This window comes from Pelobates fuscus, chromosome 4 (assembly GCF_036172605.1).
Source record: "Pelobates fuscus isolate aPelFus1 chromosome 4, aPelFus1.pri, whole genome shotgun sequence".
Taxonomy (NCBI): domain Eukaryota; kingdom Metazoa; phylum Chordata; class Amphibia; order Anura; family Pelobatidae; genus Pelobates; species Pelobates fuscus.
Genome location: NC_086320.1, coordinates 244,681,883 through 244,698,182, shown reverse-complemented (window position 1 = coordinate 244,698,182; position 16,300 = coordinate 244,681,883). Strand labels below are relative to the sequence as shown.

General features: G+C 43.0%; 1 protein-coding gene across 5 annotated transcripts in view; it reads right to left on the bottom strand.

Moving 5' to 3' along the window:
• The window catches only part of HUS1 (HUS1 checkpoint clamp component), a 191,632-nt gene that overhangs the window by 28,027 nt on the left and 147,305 nt on the right, over positions 1 to 16,300 (bottom strand). For all 5 annotated transcript variants that reach the window (XM_063450627.1, XM_063450626.1, XM_063450623.1 and 2 more), the window contains one exon: positions 8,628 to 8,727. In XM_063450627.1, coding sequence (XP_063306697.1) covers positions 8,628 to 8,727 — 100 coding nt within the window. The remainder of the gene's footprint in view (positions 1 to 8,627; positions 8,728 to 16,300) is intronic.

Here is a 16,300-nt window from a genome sequence, read left to right as displayed (position 1 = left end):
GACTAGGAGTGGCAGAGGTGTGAGGTGTTGATAGATCAATGATAAGTCTCTGTTTGTGAGAAGATTTCCCCGTGACAATACCGATGGGGTTTGTCCGCTATGTGGTGAACGGAGGGGACTGGAAGGGCCCCCATAGGAAGTCCTCTGCCACTTCCTGGCTATGAGTGTCTCCACTGCTGTAGGGTTTGTTGTGCGGATTGTAAATTAGGACATTCCAGGATTCCGGAAGGCATGTGTATGAGGCCTGTGTGAATCCTTCTGATAGACCCGAGATAATGAATTCCACCAAATGTCTAGATGGATGATGTGGCAGTAATGTCGTAAGTACAGAAATGTTTATTGATGTTAAGTATAGTTTTGGGATACATTTTATTTGGACACAGATTTAGCATGTGCCCTGAAACAGATGGCTGGAGAAAGTGATTGCAACTCAACCAGTGCTGGAGGGGTCGCAGCGGCCGACCCAGCCATGGTAAGGGGTGTAGTGACAGATTCCCCAGGGGTGATACTGGCAGGCTAACTAGGCCTGAAAGGCGAAAAATTTATCTTGTTTTGTGACAGGTGAGGCCCTGCTAGTTGCCAAGTGGCTATGAGAGGCTCTGTCTATGAGTTGGCGCGAGGGGTTATTGAGGCCACCCTTCGTAGTGGCAGGAATCGTAGGCCTCTCGGTGATAGTAAAAGAAAACAGGGGGAGGGAGTGACAGGTGAGGCCCTCTCTATAATATTGCGAGGCGGCTAACTCACGTGTGGCCCGATGGCATTTGCCTCCGAAACGTTGAGGCGGGGTGTTGGCCTCGCGGACCACTAAACGATAGGCAGAAATGCCAAGAAGGGAGGTACCTATTTGGGCCTATACCCCTAACTTGCCAGTACTCTATGGCCTAGAAGAATGAAACGTATGTGAACTACAACGTGAGCAGGCTTACGTACCTGGTAGTATGTATGAAGTTTTGAGATTCGACAGGTATGAAAACCTGGATAAACCTAAAAAGGGATAGAGTGAGAATGGATCCTGTGAGACCTGTGTAATCTGTATAGGCTGGGATTAGGGCTTCTAGCAGTATGTGTGGGAGGTGTAAAATCTATGAGTATGATAGTGACATGACTGCCCATGCTTGGTGACAAGCGTTACGCTGAGTCCGATACCTGGCAGCAGGGGATTGGCCGTGTAATATGTATATATGGAAGGTGATCAGATGATATGAATGTCACTAAACTGATCTGGGAATGCAAGGGACTTTTTAATGTGAAGTGACAATATGCAGAATCATAAATGTTGCTGTAAAGTGACGTATGAATGTATGAACCAGAACGTGTGATTCAAAAACCGAAAGTCTTGTGAGACGTATATGCCGTGTTCTTGAATACTCGTGTTACGTCGTCTGAGTGTGTCAAGAAAAGGCCTGAGTTTGTAAATGCCATGTGAAATTATGTGAAATGACAATCTATGCAGAAAAAGGAGCCGTAATGTAGGCTAACCATAACAGTAATATACATGTAATATCTGCATTGTAAAATAAAAATAACTATTATTATTAAAACCATATATATATATAATAAGCAAACTGAAACAAAATAGACAACCTAAGATCGTGTAAAATAAGTATTTGAAAGTTTAACCGATTACTGTGCAGGAAACGTATGATTGGTTGGATCAGTACGTGTGATTCAACCCGAGTATGCATGAAAAGGAATTAAATCCTTGTGTCATGGTTAACAACAAAGAAATGAGGCCTGTAACATAGGCTGATTTAATTGTAATGAAATGGATAATTATATAAAAAAAAAAAACTCCAGTAAGCGTGGGAGTCCAATGTCTATACAGAAATGTTAGCTGGTTTCATACCCTTGATGTAATAAGTGATACCTTAAAAATAGCATGAAAATGGTCTATTTAACCAAGCAACTTTTTAACCAAATGTAAATACATGAAATGATGAAAAGTAACTCACGAAAAAGATCTATGTGAATACATAGCAGAATAACCGAATCTTAGTATGAAGGGAAACAGAAGTTAGCATGAATAGCTTAACCGTATGCATTTTAATGCGAACAGCAATCGTGCATAGAATATACTATGAATAAGTGCCGACCAGAAAACACAAACCGAAATGACAATCGTTTAAATGAAGCAAGGTTGGTTTTTACATGAAATGCAATAATGTCTGAGAAGCCTGCAGTACACTGAATGACCGGTAGGGGTCAGTGTGTAGGCGAAAATGCAGTGGTTCGTTGGTTTGTACATGAAATGCGATAATGTCTAAGAAGCCTGTAGTACACCCAAAGACCGGTAGGGGGTTTAAACGAATGATATGCATGAACATGCAATGGTTTTAGAACAGACTTAGACAAAATGCAGCCGTAAAGTGAGGACCTGACCCGTGCATGGTGCCGTGGGACTGATGCCTGGCATAGCGGGTAGGTTGACTTACAGTTTGTGAGTCACTTGGACACCATCCACGGCGATGGATTGAAGAAAGAAGGTGGTAGGCCGGAAAAGCCTGTGGCTGGATTCCTGACACAGCTCTGCTTAAAAAACCTCATGGAGTAATCAGGTAAAATGGCGTCTGGATGACCCGGAAGTGGAAATGATGCAGCGCTGACCTCGAACGATATGGAGCCAGGTAAGGGGTGTCCCTTAAGTAGGGAAGAGGTGTGTCATACGCCCCTCCCACAATTACAGGCCAAAAGGCCTTAATACATACACACACACACACACACACATATATATACACACACACACATATACATATATATATGCACACACACACACATATATACATATACACACATACATACACATATATATATACACACATACATACACACACATATACACACATACACACACACATATACACACATATACATATACACACACATACATACATACACACACATATATACATATACACACATACACACACATATATACATATACACACATACACACACATATACATATACACACATACAAACACACGTATATATAGACACACACATATATAAAGCATTTTTCTGTATTTACCTGTGTGCCTTCGGTTATGCCTTTTCCCTGCAGTGTAAATTCGTGTAATAAGTTTGTTTCTTTTATGTATGTTGAGCAATGTATTCGTCTACCGAACAGAGACCACCCTGGGTAGCAATCAGAACTTAGAACGTTGAGAAAACCGCAACTTAATTGCTCCTAGGTGGCCGCCATTCGGCATACGAACACGTGGCGAGAACAAAGGATGCGGCCATCTTAAATATCACGAATGCGGTCAGCGGGACTCACGCATGAATTGCCTGGAACTGTTTTCGGCATGGCAATTCCGCGAACACACGGTCACATGGAAATCCCGGCTGACTACTTTCCACTTCACGAATCAAACCGGCATTCGGGAGGTGGAATCTACCGAACAAGGGGAGCATTTCTATATAGCCAACTGCTATATTCGTATGGTAGTTTTCGTCTAATTCGGCGCGAACAGAGACCGGCTCTTGCTACTGATTCCATGGAACTGTAAAGCAGATACCACCACATGGCGGGCCGGTCAAACTTCCACATGATGCGATACGGAAACTACCGAACGGAATTTCGGGTGATTTGGATATGTGACTCCCAGTATCCTCAGCTACCCATGGGATGTAAATGTTATAATTGTATGTGTTATGGAAAGTACTTTTCTGAAAATGTTGAAAATTGTAATGTTTCTGGCCAGCAGATAATAGAGTTTAGCATGTTGCTGAAACTCCATTATCTAGCCTGGCCCAGAGAAGGAGTCTGTTACAGTTTAAATTGAATGCCTGTTGCTTCCAGTAAATCAGTCTTGTTCCAGCATTAAGCTTTGGCTCATGTGTGGATTATTTGGCGATACCAGCGATATTTATTCCTGTGGATTATTGGGAATATTCTTTTATGGGGAAAAAGGGAATATTGGACGGTGATACAAACTACTACCGTCACAACATACATATACACATACATACATACACACACACACATATATATATTCCAAAAAAATGAGAGCACTCATTTTTTGGATTACATATGTGCACAGAGAGGCACCTTGGTCGAATTTTGAAGTACTTGAAATGGTTTTTGGGGAAGAGCGCCAGAGATTTTGAATATATATATATATATATATATATATTATATACACACACACATATACATACACACACACACACACACACTTTGGTGCCAAGTAAAACAGATCTTCTTGACCCTCAATACGTAGCCTTGTCTCGTTATTGGAGGGAACTGCTATATCACACTGGGGATTGCTATGCTCTGCATACTCCCCTGAGCTTTAATCACTCAGCTCTTTTAAGAGCTTGCTCCTGATACGCAGTCCTACACAGTCCTGGAGGACAGAAGCTGATCCAGGGTGGACAGAAGACGGCGAGACTCCAGTTAAGCTACAGCGGTTGTGGAGTCTGCAGTGGTTGTGGTGTCCGGTGCGGTGCTTGTGGTCCTCGGCGCAAGCTAGGAAGTGTCCATCAACGGAGGGTACTCGGTTGGAGTACGGGGAGCTCCGTTACACTTTTATTAATTTTGTAGCCCATCTCTGTACTTTTTCTAGTGTCGTAATATTCTTCTTTAGAACAGGTTCCCAAAATTGCACAGCATATTCAATATGTGGTTGTGGCAAACCTAGCCACTTCAGACTATAGAAAGGTTGTCCTAAGCACTGCTGCCATATTGTGTTTAAATATAATTTGCTTTCTGTATTGAACTGTATGATTGCCTGTATCCCTATAGTATTTGTATGCTAGCAGCTGAAAGCCGCTAGCATTTACATGGTTGTTTCACGAACAGCAACTTTACCAGCTGTTCGTGAAACGAAATAAGTACCGAACCCAAGCCCACACACCGAGGGTCGTGTGGCACCAATTAACAGATTGCAACATTGTTGCAATCGGTAGTTAAGTGATTTCCTGGGTGGCCGCCGTTCGACTACCGACCACGCGGCAGTCGGAAGTACTGCCGACCACGCGGCAGTCGGCCATCTTGGATCCTTTGTCTCCCCAGCGGTGTTTTGTCGTCGAGTGCCTGGAACTGAAAACGGCTACTCAATGGCACGAACACCGATGTACTTCCAAGCCGTTCGGGAGCTCCGGTCTTCTCCTATTGTGGTTCCCCATCGGTGTAAGGTACTTTCAGACGATTTTAGTAATAACGTGTATTTCGTGCGGCGTTCGGTTGTTTTAGCTGGGATCTGAGCGATACTCTCACGAAATGTGTACTCAGACCCCAGCTATCTACCAAACGTCCGTTCGTGCAAATAAAGTGAATATTATTGAAGTTATAGATTTTCATGTGAATTGCCGGTTCTGCTGCACGGAGGGATAATACACTTAACGGTGTATTTCAGTGGGAGTGTCCCTCTCGTGCAGCAGTGCCTGATGGGAGAAATGCTCCAAATGTTAAGTCCCCCATGTAGTCCCCTACGGTATTACCCCTGCTATGTCAGTAAGGAAAACCCTTGCATTGGGGACTTGCATAAATACTGGAAGCTGTGAATAAAGACCCATTGACTCCCAGAACTGTGTTTCGTCCGGTTACTGGGGGATTTGGGATATTGCCTTACTTTTCAGCGCTGACTGTGGATTTACCCTTAATACCAGCGGAGATCGTGGGATTTAATATTGCCGCTCCGTTACAGTGGTCTTACCAGTGGTTTATAAAGAGGCAAAAAGATATTCTTATCCAGAGAATTAATGCCCTTTTTCATTACAATACCTTACTGGCCTTAGCCACTGCTGATTGACATTGCACATTGTTGCATAGTTTGTTGTCTATAACAATTCCCAAGTCCTTCTCGTGTGTGCTTAACTCCAATTCGTTTCCATTAAGGGTATAAGTTGCTTGTGCATTCTTGACACCGAAGTGCATTACTTTGCATTTTTCTACATTAAATTTAATCTGCCATTTGACTGCCCAGTCCCCAATTCTATGTACATCCCTCTGCAACAAAGTAAAATCTTGCTCACATTGTACTACTTTACAGAGTTGTGTGTCATCGGCAAACACTGAAACATGACTTTCAATGCTTTATTTCAAGATCATTTATAAACATTTTAAATAGAAGGGTCCCAAAATGGAACCCTATGGGACACAACTTGCCACCTTTGTCTAGCTTGAAAATGTAACAATAATGACAACTCTTTGTACTCTTTTTTTTTTAAGCCAATGATCTACCCAAGAACAAAAATGTTCATCTGGACCGATTTCTTTGAGTTTGAACACTAATCTAACACTAATCTATTGTGTGGTTTGTGTGGAACTGTATCAAACAACTTTGCGAAATCCAAATAGACCACATCCACTGCAACACCATGATCTATACTTCTATTTACTTCTTCGTAAAATGCAATAAAGTTAGTTCGACATGACCTGTGCTTCATGTCGTCCAGTACTCTATAGCTCCGTTCTGCTCCCTCGCATTGTGTAATGATGCCGGGAGCCGTAATATGATGGCATTCCGGCCCCGGCATCATTACAGAGCGCGAGGGAGCAGAGCGGAGCTACAGAGTACTACAAGCAGAGTACTGCTCCCTCGCACACAGGATGAGTGCAGCCCCACTGGACCCCAGGAAAGACCCACTCAGCTCTCCCAAAGGTAGGGAGACTGAGTGGGTTTCAGTTCAAACAAAAATGTGCGTGTGAGAGAGAGCCTGTCAGAGTGTGTGTGTGTGTGTGTGAGCCTGTTAGTCTGTCAGTGTGTGTGTGTGTGCCTGTCAGTGTGTCTGTATGTGTGAGAGCATGTCAGAGTGTGTGTGTGTGAGCCTATCAATGTCTGTATGTATGTGTGTGCAAGCCTCTCCAAATGTGTGTGTGTGTGAACGCTTATGTGTGTGTGTGTGTGTGTGTAACTCTGTCAGAGTGTGTGCTTGCAAGCCTGTTGTCAGCGTAAAAGTGTGTGTGAGCCTGTCAAGAGAGTGTGTGTGTGTGTGTGTGTGTGTGTCTGTCAAGAGTTTGTGCGTGCAAGCCTGTTGTCAGCGTGAGTGTGTATGTGAGCCTGTCAGTGTGTGTGCGCATTTAGGTAACTGCCCCCTCCGATAGTTTATACTCACCTTTTTTCCCCATTTTCTCACGCCGTGCCAGTTTCCCCATGATCTTTATGATCTCAGCTAAGCCAATGCTTTCCCTTAGGAAAGCATTGGGAGGATTTTGTGCATGCGCGGCAAATGTACCAATCCGCATCTCCTCAGAGAGTTGGTTGTCCAGTCTCCTACCTCCTTCCTTTCAGTCTCTGGGTCCTGGATTTTGGGGTGGAATCAGCAATTCATATTGAAGAGTTTCTAGGTTTTCACATCCATGGAGATGAGCTCTTCTCTTGACCAGGTTCTTATTTCAGCTGAGTACCTGATGACCGGTTAGGCATATGTACCTGATGACAGGTTAGGCTTGGATCTTGTTCATGCCTGAGATGAGACTTCAGGACCTCTCTGACTCTTTGGATGTACTTGGATGTTGCTACCCTCCTTGCCTCTTCCACATGGTTGCTATGTGTTTGTGGTACCCCCAGGTACTTGTAGCTGTCCTCTATATTTTCTATTTGGCCTTCTGGAACTTCAACTTCTTCTGTCCTGTTTATCTTTCCTCTTTTTGCCATCATCCGCCCACACTTATCTAGTCTGAACGACTGTCAGGATTACTGTAGATGCCCAACACGCAGAACTTACTAGATGTAAAGTAAATACCTAAGACATATTAACGGGCCTTAGAATAGCCGGATGTAACGTATAAAGGCAGAAAGTCACAAGACAGGGAAAAGACAAGACAAAGAAATAACGCAAACTATGAACAAGCCACAGGTCAGGGAATACAGAGATTGGATAGTCAATAAGGGAAGCCAAGGTCAGATACACAAGAAATCAATACAAGGAACGCGCTCTCTGATAACCAACTGGAAACCAAGACAGGGCACAGAGAAATGGACAAGGTAGGCTTAAATAGCTTAAGATGCTCCCTGATAGGCTGTAGGGAAACATGTGATCATGGTTGTGTGTGTAAAACACCCATGTGATAATTAATGGTCTGGCCCTTTAAGGGTTAAACAGGTAACCCTTAAGTATTTTACAGTTGCAACGGCCGGCATCTTTAATGATTACAGACCCGGCCGCTGAGAGGAGGAGCCACCACCATGGGTGAGTGATTAGCGGCATTCCCATCACCACGTGGGAATGCTGCCAGGCCGAGACATGCCCGCCGGGTATGAGCAGATCCGGCAGGCGAAGACCTAACAGGTAGGAGATCGGTGGCATTCCCCTTAGTGTGTTGGAAAGCCGCCGCAACGATGCCCGGCGGGACCCACGCTGCTCGCTGACAGGAGCGGACCCGGTTTATCATATGGGCATATCTTTGCACATCACCATCCTAGAAGAAGATACCCCATTAAATATTACAATAAATGTCAGACTGATCATGTAATTTATCTCTCTTCATGCCCATTTGGACTTGGTTATTTTGGGGGAAATGGACTTCATGTTACGTGACAGGATGAGAGCTCCTTGATCTGTCATCATGGCTGCATTTAGAGATGGTTAAACACAGCCTGTTGAAAACTATTTTCTAGAATTTCAAAGTTGACCTCTGACCCTTACATTTATTGCAATTAATCTGATAAAGAACTTACCCCAAGGTGGGTTCCTCAGGTCTTTAAAATGAGTTGAAACAGATACCAAATCAGTTTCTATCTTGAGATTAAATTCACCGATCCTGTTGGCTTCTATTACCTTTGAACAGTAAACAATATAATGAGCCAGAGTATAGAAAGTAAAACGTATCAACAGCATTTGTTGGCAGATGGTGAGGGGGTCCAATAGTCACTATGTTTTCCACTATTTTACCTAAGAGGAAAAGCTTCTGCTCACAGACCCGATTCTTTCAAATGAGGTGATCACTCAACTCACAGGTCATTAGGACAGTTTTTTTATGGAATGGGAAGTCCTAAAGATTGCGTATATTGCACATGATCAAGTTCACAAGAAAACATGTGACAATAGTTTGTGTCTGACAGTAATGCTTCAATGATAGAGATTGACAGCAGAGCATACAGTGGCATCAATTATACAAACAAATGTGAACTAACTTCTAAGTTACATGTAAGTAACTATGTGACTTTAGAACTTACTGAGTACCCATAAAGTGTGTTGTGACAGTGGAACTGCCAGTAAACCAGGACAATGCAAAGTAACTGAAGAACATATAGCCTACCATACTATTAGTAACATCCTGCTTGATAATGGCAACATCAGAAATACACAGACTGAAACATACTGTGAATCAGTAATATACTGTGCAACAATGTAAACAAAAGCAATCTGGAGATTTTTTTTTAACCCCTTCAGGACCGGACTGTTTTTGCGATGTTTGTACGTTAAGGACCAGAGCTATTTTAACACTTTTGTGGTGTTTGTGTTTAGCTGTAATTTTCCGCTCTCTCATTTACTGTTATGATACAAATTATATATTGTTTTTTTCAGGACAAAAGGGGCTTTCTTTACATACTATTACTTTTATCATGTCATATAATTTAATTTAAAAAAAATAGTAAAATATGGTGAAAAAAAAACAAAAAAACGTGTTTTTTGACTTCTACTTAAAAAATATTTTACTGATCTACAAAATCGAATGAAACAAACTGCTAAATAGATTAAACATGTTGTCCTTAGTTTAAAAACACCCAATGTTTTTTTGCTTTTATTTGCAAGTTATAGGGCTATAAGTACAAGTAGGAAATTGCAGTTTCAAAATGTACATTTTTCAAATGTATCAATAGTGACATTGTAACACTGTTATGTCATAAATCTCCAAAAAAACACCCCACATGTATATATTTTTCTTAAACTAGATAACCCAGGGTATTCATCTAAGAATATTTTGATACTTTCTATGCAGCCATTTTACCACAAACCTTTGTCAAACTTTGCATAGGTAGTTTATTTTTTTCACATAAATTGCAATTCAGGTATAAATTCACAGATTTTGTTAGGTGTCACTACCAAACAACACCCCAATATGTGTTCAGTAACATCTCCCGAGTACAGGGATACCCCCCATGTATAGGTGTTTTGGGTTGTTTGGGGGCTAAAAGGCCACATTTTGCAGGTGCGCATATCAGTTTCCCAGCTTGGAATTTTGACATGTAGTCAACCTGCATGCATGTCCTATTTGGGACATTTTTGAAGCCGGCCAATGTATTTTACCCCCATCAAACCATATATTTTTGAAAATTAGACACCCTAGGGTATTTCACATGGTGGAATTTTTACACTTTCCATGCACTAATTCTACCACCAGGCTTTGTCAAACATTGAGTTAGTAATTTTTTTTCTGTTTTTTTCACACACATTGTACTTTAGACATGAATTAACAGATCCTGTTATGTGTCACTGCCAAACAACACCCCAATATGTGTTCAGTAACATCTCCCGTGTACAGGGATACCCCCCATGTATAGGTGTTTTGGGTTGTTTGGGGGCTAAAAGGCCACATTTTGCAGGTGCGCATATCAGTTTCCCACCTTGGAATTTTGACATGTAGTCAACCTGCATGCATGTCCTATTTGGGACATTTTTGAAGCCGGCCAATGTATTTTACCCCCATCAAACCATATATTTTTGAAAAGTAGACACCCTAGGGTATTTCACATGGTGGAATTTTTACACTTTCCATGCACTAATTCTACCACCAGGCTTTGTCAAACATTGAGTTAGTAAATTTTTTTCAGTTTTTTTCACACACCTTGTACTTTAGGCATGAATTATCAGATCCTGTTATGTGTCACTGCCAAACAACACCCCAATATGTGTTCAGCAAGATCTCCTGAATACAGTGATACCACCCATGCATAGGCTCGTCGGGTTCTTTGGGGGCTAAAAGGCCACGTTTGGCAGGTGCGCTTATCATAGTTACATAGTTAGATAGCTGAAAAGAGACTTGCGTCCATCAAGTTCAGCCTTCCTGGGGGCGTGTCCTGACCGGAGAGCCGAGCAGTCGCATGTACTAGCAGCTCCGTTCCCGATCAACCTCAGAAGAGCCATTAAGCTGGAAAAAGCTTAAAATAAATAGCTAAAAAGCAGAGATGTCGCAACAAAAAGGAAAGAGGAACACTGACAGGTCGGAGAAAGCAAGTTTCTTCACATCCAGAGCCAGCCAGCAGAAAAATGTACAAACGCAAGAGCAGGCCCAAGATGGCGACGATGACAACGTGGAACAAGAGGAACAAACGGCAAATCAAACACCCGTCTTAACACAGGACTCAATGAAAGCACTGCTGGAAGAGATGTCAAATAAAATACTCACCAAACTGGATTCAGCCATGAAAGATATACATAAAGATCTACGAGAGCTGGGCACAAGAACATCGCAACTCGAAGACAAAATGGCGGATTACGAAACGGCCCATAACACCATGGCAGACACAATGGACGGCCTACTCGCCAGAATAGAAGAGCAGGATGTCAAAATTGCGGACATGGAGGACAGGGCCCGCAGAAACAACCTAAGAGTACGGGGTGTTGCAGAAACGGTAAACACACCGGACCTTATGGCCTACATCACAGGGCTTCTAAAACACCTCCTACCTGACTGGCCCCAGGAGATGCTCCTGATTGATAGAATCCACAGAACGGCGAAACCTGGCTTTCTACCGCCGGACACTCCGCGAGATGTGCTGCTCCGCATGCATTATTTTCACGCTAAGGATGCAGCACTCAACGCTAATAGAACGAAAAAATCAACGCCGGAGGAGTACAAGAACATTGCCATATATGCGGACATTTCCACCCATACACTGAAACGACGGAGGGAGTTCAGAGACATTACTCAAGCACTGAGAAACAGCCATCTCCCATATCGATGGGGATACCCAACAAAGCTCCTAATCACCAAGAAAGGGAAGACGACGGTAGTGAAATCACCGGAGGAGGGGATCACCCTTCTCAAATCCTGGGATATCACACTACCGGACCCCACAACCGAACGAAGGCACATCACTAGACTTTCCCCGGACTGGCAGAAATCGAAAAAGCGCCAAAACTGACCACAAGCTGAACACACGCCACATGGAGACAACCCTTGACTGATCGGGCTAAAACCTGGAGAAGGCCAAGAGTGGGTAAAGTAATAAAATGGCATAGTGACTAACGAAGGACTGATACACTGGCACCCTTTATTCAAAAGACTATTGCAGATAGAGATGTTATGGGAAAGACCGTTATACACTGTTATTTATTACTGCTTGCTAACACGAATAAGGGGGTGATATTAATGTGGGAAGAGGTCATTATAGACGGGAAAGAACCCGCGGTACAATAGATAAACCCAGGCCCTCCTAGGGGACCGCACATATAACGATGATCTCCATGACAGGTTCAATGTATGTATGTACTAAATGCCGACACCAATCACTACTTACCAAGGTCCATAACAAATGACTGAGGTTAGAGGACGGAGAAGAAGTCGGACGGAAGCTTAGCTTCAACCCCAAGGCACGAAGATGCAGTGCCTAGCCACACTAATGGCAATGTTTAATGTTGTATATATCTATGTTAGAGTTGTTAAGTTTTATTTTTTATTTCCCTATTTGGTTTATTCATATACCGCTACACAAGGTCATTGTAACACTAATCACGAAGCAGTAGAGGCTACACGGGGACGCCCAACGCAGGTATCTCTGACACTAGCAGAGTCAAAACTTAGTAGAATTACGGGACTGGCACGACCGGACCATAGGAGCTCACACCTCCAAGCCCAACAGACACCTTCACTCGGCTCTAAAAGCTGGGAAGGAGTGCAGGGTGTCGCAAACATAGAACTGACAGTACACCACACAGCAAAACACCACAGGAAACCACCGTGAAGATCTGTACTTATAATGTGCGGGGGCTAAACAACCCCACGAAAAGACACCTACTTAATAGAGAGATTAAATCACTAGATGTCGATATACTGTGCCTACAAGAGACACATTTTAGGCATAACGATCACCCACAGATCTTGACAGTACAGTTCCCACACCAATACCACTCAACGTCACCACACAAATCAAAAGGTACTTCCATACTTATAAGCAAAAACATTAACTTCATACCACACACCCAGGAAGTGGACAAAGGAGGCAGATATGTCATAGTAAACGGAACGATAAACGATATGCCATATACTTTAGTGAGCGTATATGCGCCTAACACTAACCAGGGAAACTTTCTACGCAGCGTACTAAATAAACTAAACAAGCTCAACAAAGGCATTATGGTGATCTGCGGGGATTTCAACCACATACTAGACCCTAAATTAGACACCACGCTACCACAACACCGCCACCGGCATCGCCCGTTAGCAAGACAATGCAAAAGTCTGCAAAAAATCCTACACGAACACCATCTCTACGACTCGTGGAGAATCACACACCCGGAGACCAAGCAATTTACACATTTTTCTGCCGTCCACAATTCCTATTCTAGAATAGATGGGTTCCTAATATCAGGCTCGCATTTAGACCAAATACAAGCTTGTGATATACAACAGATCACTTGGTCAGATCATGCACCAGTAACTTTAGACATGAAAAACACGTATGATTTTAAACACCGTAGCCCATGGAAGCTAAACAACACATTGCTAAAGGACAGGAACTTTAATAAAGATCTCCAAAATGATATAAACGCGTACTTCGCGACTAACGACAATGGAGAGGTGACACCAGCGACCTTATGGCAAGCACACAAGTCAGTGATTAGGGGCCTACTGATAAGAAGAGCTGCGCACATTAAAAAAATCACCCAAACAAAACTTAGTGCATGGAAAAAGGAATTATATGATCTCAACTCCCAAAACCAATTACATCCACTAGCAGACCTTAAACAAAAAATAATGACAGTATCCAAACTAATACACCAACAGGCTCTAGAACAAACTCAGTCACACTTGGTGAAACTAAAAATTAATCATTATATGCAGGGAAATAAAGCGAGCAAACTACTAGCGTCCCACCTCAAAAAGAAACAAGCTAACCAGAAAATAGCATACCTCCTAGACGCCAAAGGCAAAAAAGTTACCAAACCCAAAGACATAAGCGATGTATTCGCCAAATACTACCATAACCTATACAACTTGAAAGAAGATGATAATACTGTCCAACCTACAGAAACAGGCATCCAAGATTACCTGACACAGATAACGCTACCGGAACTCACAGCACAACAAAAAGCAGACTTAACTAAACCAATAGACGCCCAAGAAATCAGATCGGTTATTCAAACATTGCCCATAGGCAAATCACCTGGACCAGATGGTCTGACGAACCTGTACTACAGAACGTTTAGCGAAACACTGGCACCCCACTTAGCTTCGACTTTTAACTATGCAACAGCCACAAAATCACTCCCACGAGCCATGTCGCTGGCCCATATAGTCACACTGCCGAAACCCAATAAATCCGCTACAGTCCCACAAAACTTTAGACCCATCTCATTGCTAAACACTGATGCGAAAATTTTCGCGAAACTCTATGCAACAAGACTAGGGAAGATCATACCACATCTCATACACCGGGATCAAGTGGGATTTGTAAAGGGAAGACAGGGATCTGATAGCACGAGGAAAATACTAAACCTGCTGCACAAACTTCAGACACAGGGACAAGGAGGCCTCTTTGTATCCTTAGATGCGGAGAAGGCCTTCGATAGGCTGCATTGGGGATTCCTCAAGGCAACTTTAACTAAATTTGGGATACCACAAGAATTCACAGCAGTGGTGGAATCACTGTACAGCGCACCTACAGCACAGGTCCTGAACTCAGGCTTCACGTCAGAGCCCTTTCACCTAACAAATGGCACACGACAAGGATGCCCCCTGTCACCACTGCTTTACATCCTGGCCCTTGAACCATTAGCCAGCAAAATCAGAGAGAATATGAATATACATGGCATACAGATAAGAAATACAGAATACAAGGCAGGTCTGTTTGCGGACGACGTCATTCTGACGCTCACGCAACCACTCATCTCACTCCCCAATCTTCTCAAAGAAATCAAACAATATGGGGACCACTCTTACTACAAGCTTAACCTCACTAAAACACAAGCTATGGGGATAGGGTTATCTGCTAAAATACTGACCCAACTTAAGGAAGGATTTCAGTTTGATTGGAGGGAGGATTATCTCACTTTTCTAGGTCTAAAAATCCCCAAACACCCTGCGAAATTGCTAGAGCTAAACTATGGTAGACTACTGCGGGAGATGGGGGACACAATGAACAGCTGGGAAGGCAAATTTTTGTCGTGGATAGGTAGAATGGGGGCCATAAAAATGATGCTACTACCCAAGTTCCAATACTTATTGCGCACTCTACAAATTTTCCTCCCAAACTCGTACCTCAATAAATTACAACAAATAATCACGAGATTTGTATGGGCAAACAAAAAACCCCGAATAGCCACAAAACTCTTATGCAAACCACTGAAACATGGAGGCCTCGGCCTCCCGCATGTGCACCTGTACTATAAAGCCGCCTTAATGTCAACAGCCTTGCAGACACACGAAATGAGCGAAAAAGGGGAAAGACCACAATGGGAAGAGATAGAATCTGCCGAGGGAGGTCTTAAAGGCTTAAAATACCTGTTCTGGGTACCACACAACTTAAGACCAAAACCACTACAAGTTTTGCCGACAACAGCGCTACTGCTGAAAGTATGGGATTCATCACTAAGGAACTTGGGACATGATAAAAAATGGGCATTACAGACACCAATGCAGAGTCTGGCTATAGCCAACCCCACTATAAACATTCGCCCATGGGTACAAGCCGGATGCACGAGAGTGGGCCACCTAGTAAGTAGGGGCACAGTCAAACACTTTCCTGACTTGCAACAAGAATACACCCTGCCAAGTAGCACCATATTCTCGTACCTCCAGATAAAATCCCTACTAGGGGACAATACTAGCAAAACCTCCTCCCATTCCCTAAAGATACTAGATAAAATAAGTGAAACAGGCAATATGCCGAAAAAAAATTTTTCTACGCTTTATGCAACATTAAGTGACAGCACACCAAACGACGCACTCGATAATCTCAAAGAGGACTGGCACAGAGACATACACAAACGATTTACAGATGACCAATGGCAAAAAGCTTTTACAGCACACAAAGGAAGGTCAAGATGCTCCTCACACGTGGAGCTGATGAGGAAAATCCAGTATCGGTGGTACCTGGTACCAACCAAACTAGCTAAAATCTACCCAAACACAACAAACCTATGCTGGAGATGCAGGGAAGAGGTGGGAAACATGTACCACATTTGG